General features: G+C 34.2%; 1 protein-coding gene across 2 annotated transcripts; it reads left to right on the top strand.

Annotated features, from left to right (window-relative positions):
* Positions 1-8,743: 8,743 nt before the first annotated feature.
* LOC121255994 (ATP-citrate synthase alpha chain protein 1) lies at positions 8,744-13,162 on the top strand. 2 transcript variants are annotated; one of them, XM_041156571.1, is made up of 13 exons: positions 8,744-8,890; positions 9,052-9,194; positions 9,430-9,606; positions 9,785-9,946; positions 10,085-10,165; positions 10,312-10,363; positions 10,468-10,582; positions 10,718-10,799; positions 11,888-11,983; positions 12,104-12,205; positions 12,413-12,529; positions 12,621-12,737; positions 12,881-13,162. In XM_041156571.1, exons 2-13 carry the CDS (start codon positions 9,096-9,098, stop codon positions 12,950-12,952), a joined length of 1,272 nt encoding a protein of 423 aa, XP_041012505.1. In that variant the 5' UTR covers positions 8,744-8,890; positions 9,052-9,095; the 3' UTR covers positions 12,953-13,162. The 2 variants fall into 2 exon arrangements, with proteins under 2 accessions (XP_041012505.1, XP_041012506.1); XM_041156572.1 differs by having other exon boundaries at positions 8,778-8,890; positions 9,058-9,194.
* Positions 13,163-13,491: the final 329 nt, after the last annotated feature.

The following is a 13,491-nucleotide window of genomic DNA, read 5'->3' as shown; positions in this document are numbered from 1 at the left end:
AGAATCCCTTAGAAATTCCTTGATTGGTGTGCAACTGTTTACACAATTCTCCGAAGAGTCTTGGTAGCTCTTTTTTAATTCTTCTATCCAAATGGCCTTTGGAAATTAAATCATAACCAAGCATACAATCTCTTGTAATTCCTCCTCCTTTCTAGATAGGGCATCAACCACCTTGTTTTCCTTACATTTTTTTTTTTATTTCAATAAAGAAATCGTATCCCATCAACTTGGAGATCCACTTTTGTTGGGCCTCGGTACCCACCCTCTGTTCCAGCAAGAACTTGAGAGTTTGCTGGTCAGTTGTCACAATAAAGGACTGCCCCAATAGAGGCTTTCACATTCTTAGGCTCTGGCCACTCCAACATTGTGGCAATTTTAGATGCATCAACCATCACTCCCTTAGCATTAATTATATGTACCAAATAATCCACTTCATACATTGCAAACCTGCTCTTAGATTTCTTTGCATACAAACAGTGTTGTTTTAGCATGTTTAAGACATCCCTTAAGTGCCCCACGTGCTCCTCCCGAGATTTGCTATACACCAATATATCATTAAAAAATACAAGCACAAATTTTCTCAAATAGGGTTTGGAAACATCATTCATCAACTCTTGGAAGGTGGCTGGAGTGTTGATGAGGCCAAAATACATCACCAAAAACTCGTAATGATCCTCATGGGTATGAAAAGCATTCTTTGGAATGTCACTAGGCACTACCTGTACTTGGTGATAGCCCAACCTTAAATTGAGTTTAGAGAAAATTACTGAGTTAAAGAGCTTGTCCAACAACTCATCTATGACTGGAATAGGGAACTTAGCCTTCACCGTTTCCTTATTAAGGGACCTATAATCCATACAAATTCTCCAACTTCCATCGGCCTTGTGAACCAGCAAAACATGTGATGAAAATGGACTAGAGCGGAATCTAACCACTCCTGACTTCAACAACTCAGGCGCAATCTTCTCAATTTCTATTTTTTAGTAGTAGGGATATCGGTAAGGTCGATTGGTTATTGGTTGAGTGCTCTCATTGAGGATTATTTGGTGGTCATGGTCGCGGGTGCACTAAATACATCTTTAAACTCCTCCAACAATTCAGAAATTTGTCCATCCAATTTTTCACCACTCGGTTCCCTTCCCCCATCACATACAATCTGTAAGAGAATTCCTTTCCCCTTAGTCATATTTGTCTTAAGCATTTTGTCATTATCCTCCACAACTGGTGAATTTAATTTCACCCCTCTTAATTCTATTGGCTTTTCTAAGTTATAGAACCCAAGGTCTCTAACCATTGGACTCCTAGTACAATATCACATCCAGCTAGATCTAATAAATGAAGAGGAAGTTGAAGCACATTACCTTGTACCTTCAAGTGTACAGATCTGCACATTCCTTCACTGCTTAGGCTTTGACCATTAGCTACTCTCACCTTTAGATTGACTGAATAGTCCACAGCCAACTGCAACCTTGAGATCAAAGTGGAGTCAATAAAGTTGTGTGAACTACCCGAGTCCATTAATATCACCTCGTGTTCCCCCTTGATACTTCCCAGTAGACGCATGGTTCTCACTACAGGTGTTCCTGATATAGCAGCCAAGGAAGTCTTAAGCTCCTCCTTGTTGCTAGGAAGTACCTCCACCCGGCTCCTCCTCTTCTTCTTCCACCACTTCTTCATCCCCTTGCAAAAAATAGATCCTAGGAGTTTTGCAAGTGTGGGCTAGATTCCATTTCTCATCGCAATGATAACATAGTCATTTTCGCCACTTCTCATCCATTTGCATGGAGCTCACTGATTTAGAAGCCCCCATAGGTTTCCTCCACTTGTTGTAACTATCACTAGAGTAAGAGCCTCCGAAAGAAATTCCTGTCATTAGAGTGTTGCCCTTCCCCTCTATAGGTTTGCTGAACTTTCTAATACTGTTGAGATATTCTTCTTGCATCTTTGCTAACCCATATGTTGTGTTTAAATTTACAGGGTTTAACATATGGACTGGAATTTGCACCTCATCCTTCAAGCCACTGAGGAAATAGCTCAGTTTGTAAGCATTCGAGAGACCCCTCAATCGATTGGACAGTGCCTCAAATTGGGCCCTATATCCCGCCACATTGCTGGATTGTTTCAGTCTAGTCAAAGCCTCCATTGGATCGATTGGATCGTCATATGCAGTCAGCCCGAAACGAATGAGCAAGGAACAGGTGAAAGTTTCCCAATCTCAGCATAGTCCCTCCTCCACAACCTCCTAGTACCACACCAGGGCTTCACTATCCATATGATAAAAGGCCATGAGTAATCTATGATGCATAGTTGTCTAGTGAAAGTCAAAATAATGTTTGGCCTTGAAAATCCATGCTGCTGGGTTGGATCCTTGGAAATGGGGAAAATCGAGTTTGACCCCTCTAAGATTCAACCTTCTTTGATTTGGGTTCTCATGCTCCAACTAAACTTCATGTTGTTAGGGAGGAATGGTGTGGTGTTCTGTAAAAAAAGTACGCATCATGTCTTTGATTTCCTGAACATCTATTTTCAATTCAATGATGTCTTGATGATGATGAGCAACTTGGTGTTGTAGAGCCTTTTGTTGTTGGTTTTTGGATCTTGTATTTTCTACCATGGATCGGTGGATACTGATACCAGTTGTTATGAACTCACTTCTGATACCTTTTTTTTCTGTTTATTTCTGTATTTCGGATGGAAATTGGGAAGAGAAATGTCGCAGGAGGAAGAAGAATGATGGCACACAAGTTGTTTGATGAAATGGCTCAAAGGCCAGAAAATAGTATTGTCAATAGGATTCTTCGAGTGTATCCCTTAACCTCCAAATTCCACTATAGAAATATTATTTTCGATGCCTTATAGATTTCTCATTGTTTTCCTTTTATTCATTTCACTTCTGATTTGTAACTAACTCTACTATTTGCTAAACTGACCAGACTTGACTCAATGGAAATAACAAACCAATTAAACGCACAATTTGGATTTCATCACCAAACGCTGCGTCTAACTTGGACCCAACTAACCCCAATACCCCAAAACCCACCGTTTGAAGTCTTTAATTCTCAAACGGTGCATCTTATACTTATTAATCCCGACCCATGACTAATCAAAACGCTGCGTAGCCTCCTCTTGTAACTTGTCCTCTGTGCACCGTTTCACTTCACTCCTTCACACATCTTCGCACACGACGCTGGGAGTCATGACATGGTCCAGATACAACCCACCGAAATTATCATTATTTTGTTTCGATTATATCAAAGAGTCAAAGGTGTTTCGATGTTTTCATGGACTATAATGAGCACAAATAAACATTTGCGGTGGATTATATTACGGAAAACGTTAGGTTGTCTCGTTAATATATTAAAAGTGTATTTTCTTTATTTTTTATTTTTAAACAAAAGAGAGAGACACGACATGTACATTTCCCATTCCATATACGAACTCTACATATTACATATTACAAATGATTGAAAGGATGGGAAAATTAAAATGGAAAATTTTAGCAGTGCTTGATTGTTGACTTGGACTGAATCACATGATCCAACTTCCAAAGAGGAGCCAAGTAGCAAAAAGTCAGTAATCGCATTGCATCATTGTCAAAACACAATATATACGCAGCAGTATTATTATTGCAAGTCAATATTCAGCAGTGTCTGCACATTAAAGTTCTTTAAAACCCCCCCAATATTCAAATATACACACCCACAAGACTTCAAAAGAAAAAGTCCCATGTTTCACGCGATATATATATATACATATATACGTGTGAGTAATATTATATATAATCGTAGAGTATGTAAGTATCGTGCAGTTATTTTAAAAAAGAATAAGATTTATTATTAAAAAATTAATTTTTTTTCATGTAGATTCTATATTTATTTATTTTTTTAAGTAATTATACGATACTTGTACACTCACGACTGTAACTATTATTTATATATATATATATAATTAACATGTCTCTTTCATATTTCTTTATTAATTTGTACTTGGTTCCTTCTGGTTCACAAGCCGCCTCAAATTTTTCTCAAGAAAGTTTGGACGTGTCGTTCACACATGGTTCGCCCATAAAATAAATAATATTGCCAGGATATTATCTGTGTTGTCAATTTCAGGCTTGGTGACGAATATGTCCATATTCCTAATTATTATTATGAACGGTAGTAAAATAATTTATTAATAATAATGAATAGTTTATAAATAATAGTAAATAAATAATAATAAAGTAGTCTGAAACAGTTTAGCTTTCAAACAAACAAATAATAAAAAACGCTGGAAATTTGCTTGGAGTATTCAAAAAGTCAGGATTTATCATATGGTTTTATAACCAATTTAGGGTCCCCATGTGAATGTAACTCTAGAGAAATGGAATATTAGATGCAATGTCCAAAGTCAATGAGAATATTGGCATTGGATTCATCAAATGAATGTCATCTTTAAAATTTGATGAATTTGTATTTAAAATCACTACATTAGATTCAACATACACTAAAATTTTTAACTTTGAGCTATAATACATTTAAGTTTATCTCCAAATTTAAAGACTAATTGTTCACACTCTATAACCATTATTTTATTTACTTAAATTATTGTTTCCCAATTTTGAGTTACAGTATATTTAAGTTGGAAAACAATAATTTAAGGATCAAATTAAATTATTAATTAACATATAGTTAGTGTAACTGTAAAATATGAAAAAATAAATTAAAAATATTATTATTAAAAAAAATATTATATTATTATTTTGACTAATCCAATAGTTAATTCAATGTGAAGTTATGACAGAGAGATCTAGCAGTTGTACAGTGTTGACCATGCATGGGTGGTATTATATTAATATAAGCTGCATTTTATACTTTTTATTTGGTTTGGCAAGCATAAATTTAAGTAGGAGTCCTTATATTAAAGAATTAAAAATAAATAAACCATATTGTGAGGGGAGAAATCTCCAAGGCCAGGCCAGGATAAGGCCCGAGCTCAGGCCCACGTACGCTGTCTGGAGTGAGTCAGGTGGGCCCCAGAGGCCAAAAAAGAGAGACAGATGACAGAGTGTCTTGACAAGAGGACGAGCACAATAGCCTAACACCATGATTGGCCGACCATCAGAGACATCTCCCGGACGGCGTTGGAGGACGAACGAGCTTATCTAAGACCACGCCGCATTTAATGGAGCAGGAGCGGGCATGCCATGCCAAGCGCCACAACCACACTACATTTAATGAAACAGGAGTGGGCACGCCATGCTAGGTGCCACAACCGTGCCGCATTCAATACATCCCAGGGTTGGCACGTTACGGCATACCCCATGGGTGTCAGCGACAACCCTATTCAAACCTAGTAGGTTTGTAGGGAAGTAGGGACACCCGATCCCTGTATGAAGTGGCACACCGGTCACCATCACCTTGGGACTCACCCCGAGCAGGTATAAATACCCCTCTACCGATAAAGGGTGACTAACTTACATTCTTGAATATTTCTACACTTATTCTCCCTAACTCTCATTTTCTCTTCATCTTCTACCTTGAACTAACTTGATCATCGGAGGTACAACGGCCCATAAACTCCCTAATTCTTCATCTTATAGGAAACAGATTGAGCCCCAACAGTTTGGAATTGCTCAAGCTGCAGAACACGACATCAACACATATAATACGATCGATCCTGTAAGAAATTAATAAGTACTTTGAGTGAGTTTTATGGATTTAGTTTGAGCATGTTAGATGAAGGACATGTAGCTCATATATATAACAGTTTTAAGAGTACTGATATTGGATTAGCCAAATCACTTCAAGTCAAGTTATGAGTTACAATAAATGGAAAATCAAAGCCATATTTGTTGAGTTATTATTCACCTACCAAAAGAATATTTTATTAAAAAATATTCTCATTTTTCTCACTCACTCCCACGTCTCTTCTCTCCCTTCCTTCCCTTTTTCTTCATTTCTTCTTCATTTTTGTTCCTTTCTTCTTCATGTTAAATAATTTATTTGGACAGTATAAATTAAATTATTAATTGATATATGAAGTATATTTGTAAAATATTAAAAAAATATTTAAAAAAATATTATTATTTTAACTTTAGAATGGCTAATCCAATGTGGATTAACCTCTTCAAAGATTAAAAACCTCAAATTTTAGTCAAAATTTAGACTAAGTCATTGTCAATGCTCTAATAGGAACGGGACCCAAGTCAAATCCAAATTATACTATTCGTGTAGTATCAAAAGAGTCACACAACACATGTTATAAGATAAAAATATTTTTATTAAAATAATATTACTTTTATAAGATATTTTATAAAAATATCTCTCATTTTAAAACATTCTTGTATAAAATATTGGGAAAAGTTATGCATGTTTGTCATTTTTATTATATATTTTATGAATATTATTGGAGATACTGGTTTAATTAATTAAACAGAAATATTGACCTTCGTGATGACGGATTAATTTCTTCTTGAGTAGATAACAAAGTTGGTATTTTCTAACTTGCTGCCAAAATACCAAGGCAGCCGATTGACATTTTCATACCATATACTAATTATTAATATGTTAAATGAATTATTTGCGTGGAAATGACATATTTGACAGTGACTAGTCTAATCCAGATCAAAATTAGTGTGCCTATTAAAGTCATTTTCGTGACTAATGCTCATCATGTGAATAGAATAAAATAGAATACAATTAGTTAGCCTGACTGCGTTTAAATGCTGAATTAAATTGAATTGAGTTGAGTTGAAATTATAAAATATTATTAAAATATTGTTTTTTTATTATTATTATTTTAAAATTTGAAAAAGTTGAATTATTTATTATATTTTATATTAAAATTTAAAAAAATTATATTGATAAGTTGAGATGAGTAACCAAACTAAGCCCATCATAATTGGATTCAACTTGATTTTATTAGGACAAAAAAAAGTAGCAAAATTATGACCGAATTTGATCAACCTTGCAAATAATCTAGTGGTTGGTTTTCTCTCCAAACTTCAGTTGTACTCTGTACAAAATAAAAAAAATATTTTAGTCACAAAAGGATTACATAAAAATAAACTCATAAATTGATATGACTTGATGTGGTACGTTTAATTGTAAAATTATTTTTATTATAAAATAGATCTAATAAATTTTATGAAATCACATCAATTTATAAATTTACTTTATATAATCTCTTTATATTTATAACAGATCTCAAAATAACATTTTAGTTATTATATGTGCGGATCTCTTCAATAATATTAAATATTGTAAGATCCGTGTATTGTCTCTGTCGATTTCGATCAGTTATGGAAATTAAGCACCGCTTGAAGCTCATAGCAAACCAAAAAAGCGTACATTTAGGACTCCTAATATACCTCTCTGTCTGTATTCTTCTTGGATCCAACGTTTTACCACCGATCAATGTCTTCCTCGGACCACAGCGATTACGCTTTGGTTATGTTTTAATGTTGAGATTATTTTAATTTATTTTAAATTAATTATTAATAAGATTTATTATTTTTTTAAATTTTTTATAAAAAATTAAGTACATTTCAATCTATTTTATACATTTAAACATATATTTTAATCTATTTATATTCAAACACATCTTAACGTGACTTACAAAATATTACTTTTTAAACATCAACTCAAATCATTGAAGATCATCTCAACTTCCAAATGCAACCTAATTAAAAACAAATAAACAAACCAGGAGTACTGCTACGGTCCCGAATTTGAGACCAAAAGTGTCCCGAATAGTGCAATTTTTTTTCTTCTTTTTTTCTTTTTTTATGTATTTTTAAATCATCATAAACATTTTTAAAAAATAAAAAATTCAGAACATTATTAAAAAATATTTTTTTAATCATTCGGTTAAAAAAAAAAAAAAAATCCTATTGGGGACATTTTTTGGGTCCCGCAAAGCATTTCTCAACAAACCAGAAATGTTTTAAACCGTACCGTACTATTAGCGTTCGTTATTTAAAAGAATAATAATATTGGAAAATACACGGGGAGAAGAAATGGGAATATAAACAATGTTACAGTTCATGCATTATTCTCACGAATAATTATAAAATAATTACACTGCAAATATTTTATAAAATAAGTTGATAGTTCGAATTAATTATTTTATTCCCCACTGGCCTGCGATGTAATAATTATAATAATGTAATAATATATATTATTTAAGAAAATAATTTTTACAGTTTTAAGATAGATAAATAGAGGTACTCTCTTTAAAATAAAAGAAATATTTTAGTCACAAAAGAATTATACAAATATAAACATACAAAATGACGTTACTTGATGTGGTACGTCAAATTATAAAATTATTTTTATTGTAAAATAGATCTAACAGATCACATGAAACTAAGTTAATTTGTGAATTTTTTTTTGTAAAATCTCTTTATATCTGTAAAACTTATCTTAAAAAATAAAATTGGATAAAATTAGAATCCAAGTAAAAAAATTTATTTTTAAATAATAGACGTAATTTTTTTTCAATAAAAGTATACTAGATTTAATCACCTTAGAATTATATCTACCATAACATAATGGCAGCCACAAAAATCCAAAACAGTTGCGGTTGAAATGTTGGAAAAAGAAAGAAGAAGAAGAGAAGAAAAAAAGAAAAAAAAAAAAGAAACGTTGGTGACAAGTCGGGGCGGCGGTAGGTGAGGCATGTGTGGAAACTCCCACACCCTCGTATCTAACTGATGACTTGCTTCCCGCTCACGATCCCAACCCAACTAACTCTTCATTTTTATAAATTCATATTAATATATATATATATATATATTTTGTCGAAAACAAGGAAAATAATAGCAACTACTACTATATAAATAAATGGACCAGCCAGGAAGTCTCTTGAGTTGTTGTTAGAGCCTCTCCTGCTGCCTTCTCCGTTCAACGTACAGTGCTCTGACTGATTCCGCCTCTCTGCTTTGCTTCCTTCCCGCTTTGTTGCACTCCATGCTGCTTGTTTGTTTGTTTTATTGCGAAAATTGGTCTTTTCTTTTGGAGATCTGATCTGTGTGCGTTTTGATCTAGATCTTTCGTTGGATATTCGTTGGTTTAGATTTTGGTGGGAAAGAACAAGACCAAACTGGTTGAGAAATGGCACGCAAGAAGATCAGAGAGTACGACTCCAAGAGGTTGTTGAAGGAGCACTTCAAGAGGCTCTCCGGCAGAGACTTACCGATTAAATCGGCACAGGTGAGTCGCTGAGATTGCCGCAAGTTTTCGGTTTCCCGCTGAGTTGTATGAAATTATAACCATATGATGTTTGAGAAAACTTCTATATCAACTAGTCTTCCATAATTTCTTTTTTTATTTGTTTTAAATCAGGAATATACAATTTCGTTTCTTTAATTATTTCTCTACGATTATAGGTTATGCTATTGAAACCTAATTACCTGTTTGTTTTTTTGCGTTTATGTTTATGCCTTAGGTCACCCAATCAACCGATTTTAATGAACTAGCGCAGAATGAGCCTTGGCTTTTATCGACAAAACTTGTTGTGAAACCAGATATGTTGTTCGGAAAGCGTGGAAAGAGCGGTTTGGTTGCCTTGAATCTTGATTTGGCTCAAGTTTCTGCTTTTGTCAAGGAGCGCCTTGGCAAGGAGGTGTTTACTACTTCTTTTATCCCGGCTTTCTTCATTTGAGTAATTATGTTTTATCAACCGTTTACGCTGTTAACTACTATCGGTTTTGGCTAAATCACTAGTCGCGTCTGCAGGGATTGTTTCATTCATTTTAACAAATTCGAGTGTTTGCATATATTTATCTATATTTAATTTACAGGTAGAGATGGGTGGATGCAGAGGACCTATTACAACATTCATAGTTGAACCTTTCATCCCGCACAACGAAGAGTTTTACCTTAACATCGTCTCGGAGCGTCTAGGGAACAGCATTAGCTTTTCAGAATGTGGAGGAATCGAAATCGAAGAGAACTGGGATAAGGTACTTAACTACTTATTTCAATTAAGTACTCGGAAGCACTTTTTTAATTTTTGTAATTGTACTTTCTCTGTGGTTTCTTGAATTCTTTCACTCTTAAAAACTCCATAATTTACAAAGGAAAGTATATACTTTATGCAGGTTAAGACTATATTTGTCCCAACAGGAGTATCTCTTACCTCAGAAGTATGTGCTCCACTTGTGGCAACCCTTCCTTTGGAGGTAATTGCAGTAGATGATTCTGCTTAATGCGTGGCCAAACTTTGTGTATTGAATTTCACTCTTACTGCTTATAGATAATAGCATTAGCCCAGACTTGGAAATTTTAATGACAATTTTTTTTTTTTTTTTTTTTTTTCTGTATCCAGATCAAAGTGGAGATTGAGGACTTTATCAAAAGCGTTTTTGCTCTATTTCAGGGTAAAAGAAAAATATTTGCATATCAATGATATGTTTTATTTACCAATAGGAATTTGATCAACCTATGAACTATGGAGTTAACAGTTTTAGTTTCTGTGTGCCAGACCTGGACTTCACTTTCCTAGAGATGAATCCATTTGCATTGGTTGACGGAAAGCCTTATCCTTTAGATATGAGAGGAGAGTTGGATGATACGGCTACTTTCAAGAACTTCAAGAAGTGCGTTCCATTTTCTTTATTGATGGTTGAATTTGCTCTTAGTTTCATCACAAACCAAAGAATTCCTGCAAATCAATACCTTTTAGCGCACAGCCTCCCGCCTTTAATCTCATTTTACTTGACTTGATTTTTCAGGTGGGGAGATATTGAATTTCCATTGCCATTTGGAAGAGTGATGAGTCCTACGGAGACCTTTATTCATGGACTGGATGAAAAGGTAAGAGTGGTGCCTTAGCCTTTATCTATAATCTGATTCCACCCACTAATCATTTCATTGAGAGCAAAATTTAAACAAGAATAATTTTTCTTTCATCTCTCTCTCTCTCTCTCTATTTAAGAATTTTGAGATTGTTATCTGTTGCTGAAATATGTCTACCACTACTACATTTGGATGAAATAGTTGTTATTTTCCCCCCATGATGTTGGATAATTATTTGAGTCTAAGGGCAGGTTTGGATGCTTGGAGTATCTCAAAATTTTGTGAATAGTAGTGAATTGGTTTGAGTGAAGATGTTTTATTGGGTTTTGGGGCAGAAGAGAAAAAAAGTTGAATAAAAATATTATAAAGTTAAAAGTTGTTTAAATATAATTTTTTAATATTTCTTTTTTTTTTTTTTTTTTTTTGAAGTTTGTAAAAGTTATATTAATTTTCTGTTTGAATAATGATAGGTAATGATTATATGGAAAATATGAAATTTTGAAATTCAAAAGTGTTTTGTGTTTGAGTGATGTTTGGGTATGAAATTATGAGAAGTTTTGAGAATTCTCATAGTGTCCAAACATGGTTTTTCTTAATGTATGTCTTTTGGTTTCCACAACTCGTGCGTTTTTAGTTTTATAACCAATGGATTTATTGAGATTATTGAATTTTAGCTGAAACTAAAAGAGCTTATTAGTTATGACTACTGATGGGTAGAGTTACTTTGGCACACTATAAAGGTTTCTTGGTCCACTTAGCAAAGTTTGTGAGGTTTGCTATCACTAAAATACAAACATAAGAGTAAGGAAAGAAAAGGCTAAGGTACTCGGCAAAATTTTGTACATCAAGATGTTAACATTGACGCTCTATTTTAGGTTCTATTTTTTGCATAATGTTAAGAGACTGCTAATTTTAAGTTCAAGGCATTTATATTGATCTTGGCTTTGGGATTTTTCACTCTAAAAATTATAGCATCTCATATCTCAATATCTCTCTCTATTGTTTGTATTCATATTCTCAGTGAATCACTTTGCTACCCTTCTTTATGAGTATCTTACTAACTTCATTAATTAATGAGAACTTAATTTATTTTTTGCTTCTCGCAGACAAGTGCGTCATTGAAATTCACGGTTTTGAACCCAAAGGGACGAATTTGGACTATGGTAGCTGGAGGAGGTGCTAGTGTCATCTATGCAGATACGGTGTGGCTCTCTTTGTTTGGAACTAGAACTCTTCTTAACGGGAGTGTGACTATAATAATTTTCAACATTTTTTACCTTAGCATAAATTTTTTGGGTGCTGATCATTACTGCTTAATCCAGGTTGGAGATCTTGGCTATGCTTCTGAGCTTGGAAACTATGCAGAATATAGTGGAGCTCCCAAGGAAGAGGAAGTGTTACAGTATGCCAGAGTTGTAATTGATGTAAGGACATACCAGCTACTCTTTTCAGTGCTGTGTCACTACCATATCAAATGAAAATATAAACTCTAGTTTGGTACTTCACCGGCTTGATTTGCTCCCATAAAATTACATAAATATATCACAGGGACCGCATTTGAATTTGTGTGCCTTCTGAATTTCATTGTATCTTCCATGTGGCTCCCAATTAATCTCATTGTTCCTCTACAGTGTGCAACTGCTGATCCTGATGGCCATAAGAGAGCCCTTGTAGTTGGAGGAGGAATAGCTAACTTCACCGATGTTGCAGCTACGTTTAATGGTATAATCCGTGCCTTGAAGGAGAAGGTGAGCTCAACCTTAAAAAAACTTTACTTAGTTTGTCTCTATTCCTTTTCCTGTAGTAAGACTAATTGATTGTTGAATGTACATAAATCAGGAGTCTAAACTTAAAGCAGCAAGGATGCAGATATATGTGAGGAGAGGAGGTCCTAACTACCAGAGTGGCCTGGCAAAAATGCGGGCACTTGGACAGGAAATCGGAATCCCAATCGAGGTATTAATATCTATACCCCCTTCTTTAGAGCTTTGTGTTGATGTATGAACCCGCAAAAATTGACCTTGAACAAGCTTTATGGAGATATTAGCATATTCAAAGGAGCAACGTCTAAACATCTTTGTTCCTATTTTCTCTCATAGGTTTATGGCCCCGAAGCAACAATGACCGGAATATGCAAACAGGCGATCGAGTGTATCACTGCAGCTGCATAAATAATTCTTGAAGATTTTATCTCTGTTGTGTTTTTCATTTTTGTGGCAAGTTTCAGGTGTCTTGTCAAATCTTCCATTTTCCGTATGCCAGAAACCTTGGGGAAAATGTAATTTCATATATTAATGTGCCAAAAATAATGGTGTCTGAGAATTATAGATGTAATCTGTGTAATGGGATTGTCATACCATAATAAAGAGCTTAGACTGATACACCTTTGTCTCTCTTGGGTTACCATGTAACTGAATTTTTTTCCTCAATCACTGATTAGTGTTGTAATGAATGTGCGAGACATCTTCCATGCAAAGTGTGAGTTAAGAATGGCACTTTCTTTTGTTCTCTTTTATTTTCTCTTTTTCCTAGAAGACAAGCACAATGATGTGGTTAAAATGTAGAGTTCTTCTACTCAGTAGTCTTACACCACACATACACACACCTGCTAAAAGAAAATAAATAAATAAATAAATAAAAAATAATAGCAGATGTGTGATGTAGGGCTGCTGAATAAAATTTTTCTAAAATATATTGGTATGGACTTGAT

The sequence above is a fragment of the Juglans microcarpa x Juglans regia genome, chromosome 3D (assembly GCF_004785595.1).
Source record: "Juglans microcarpa x Juglans regia isolate MS1-56 chromosome 3D, Jm3101_v1.0, whole genome shotgun sequence".
Taxonomy (NCBI): domain Eukaryota; kingdom Viridiplantae; phylum Streptophyta; class Magnoliopsida; order Fagales; family Juglandaceae; genus Juglans; species Juglans microcarpa x Juglans regia.
Note: the sequence above shows the minus strand (reverse complement) of the source record. Positions and strands in the feature narration are given on the sequence as shown.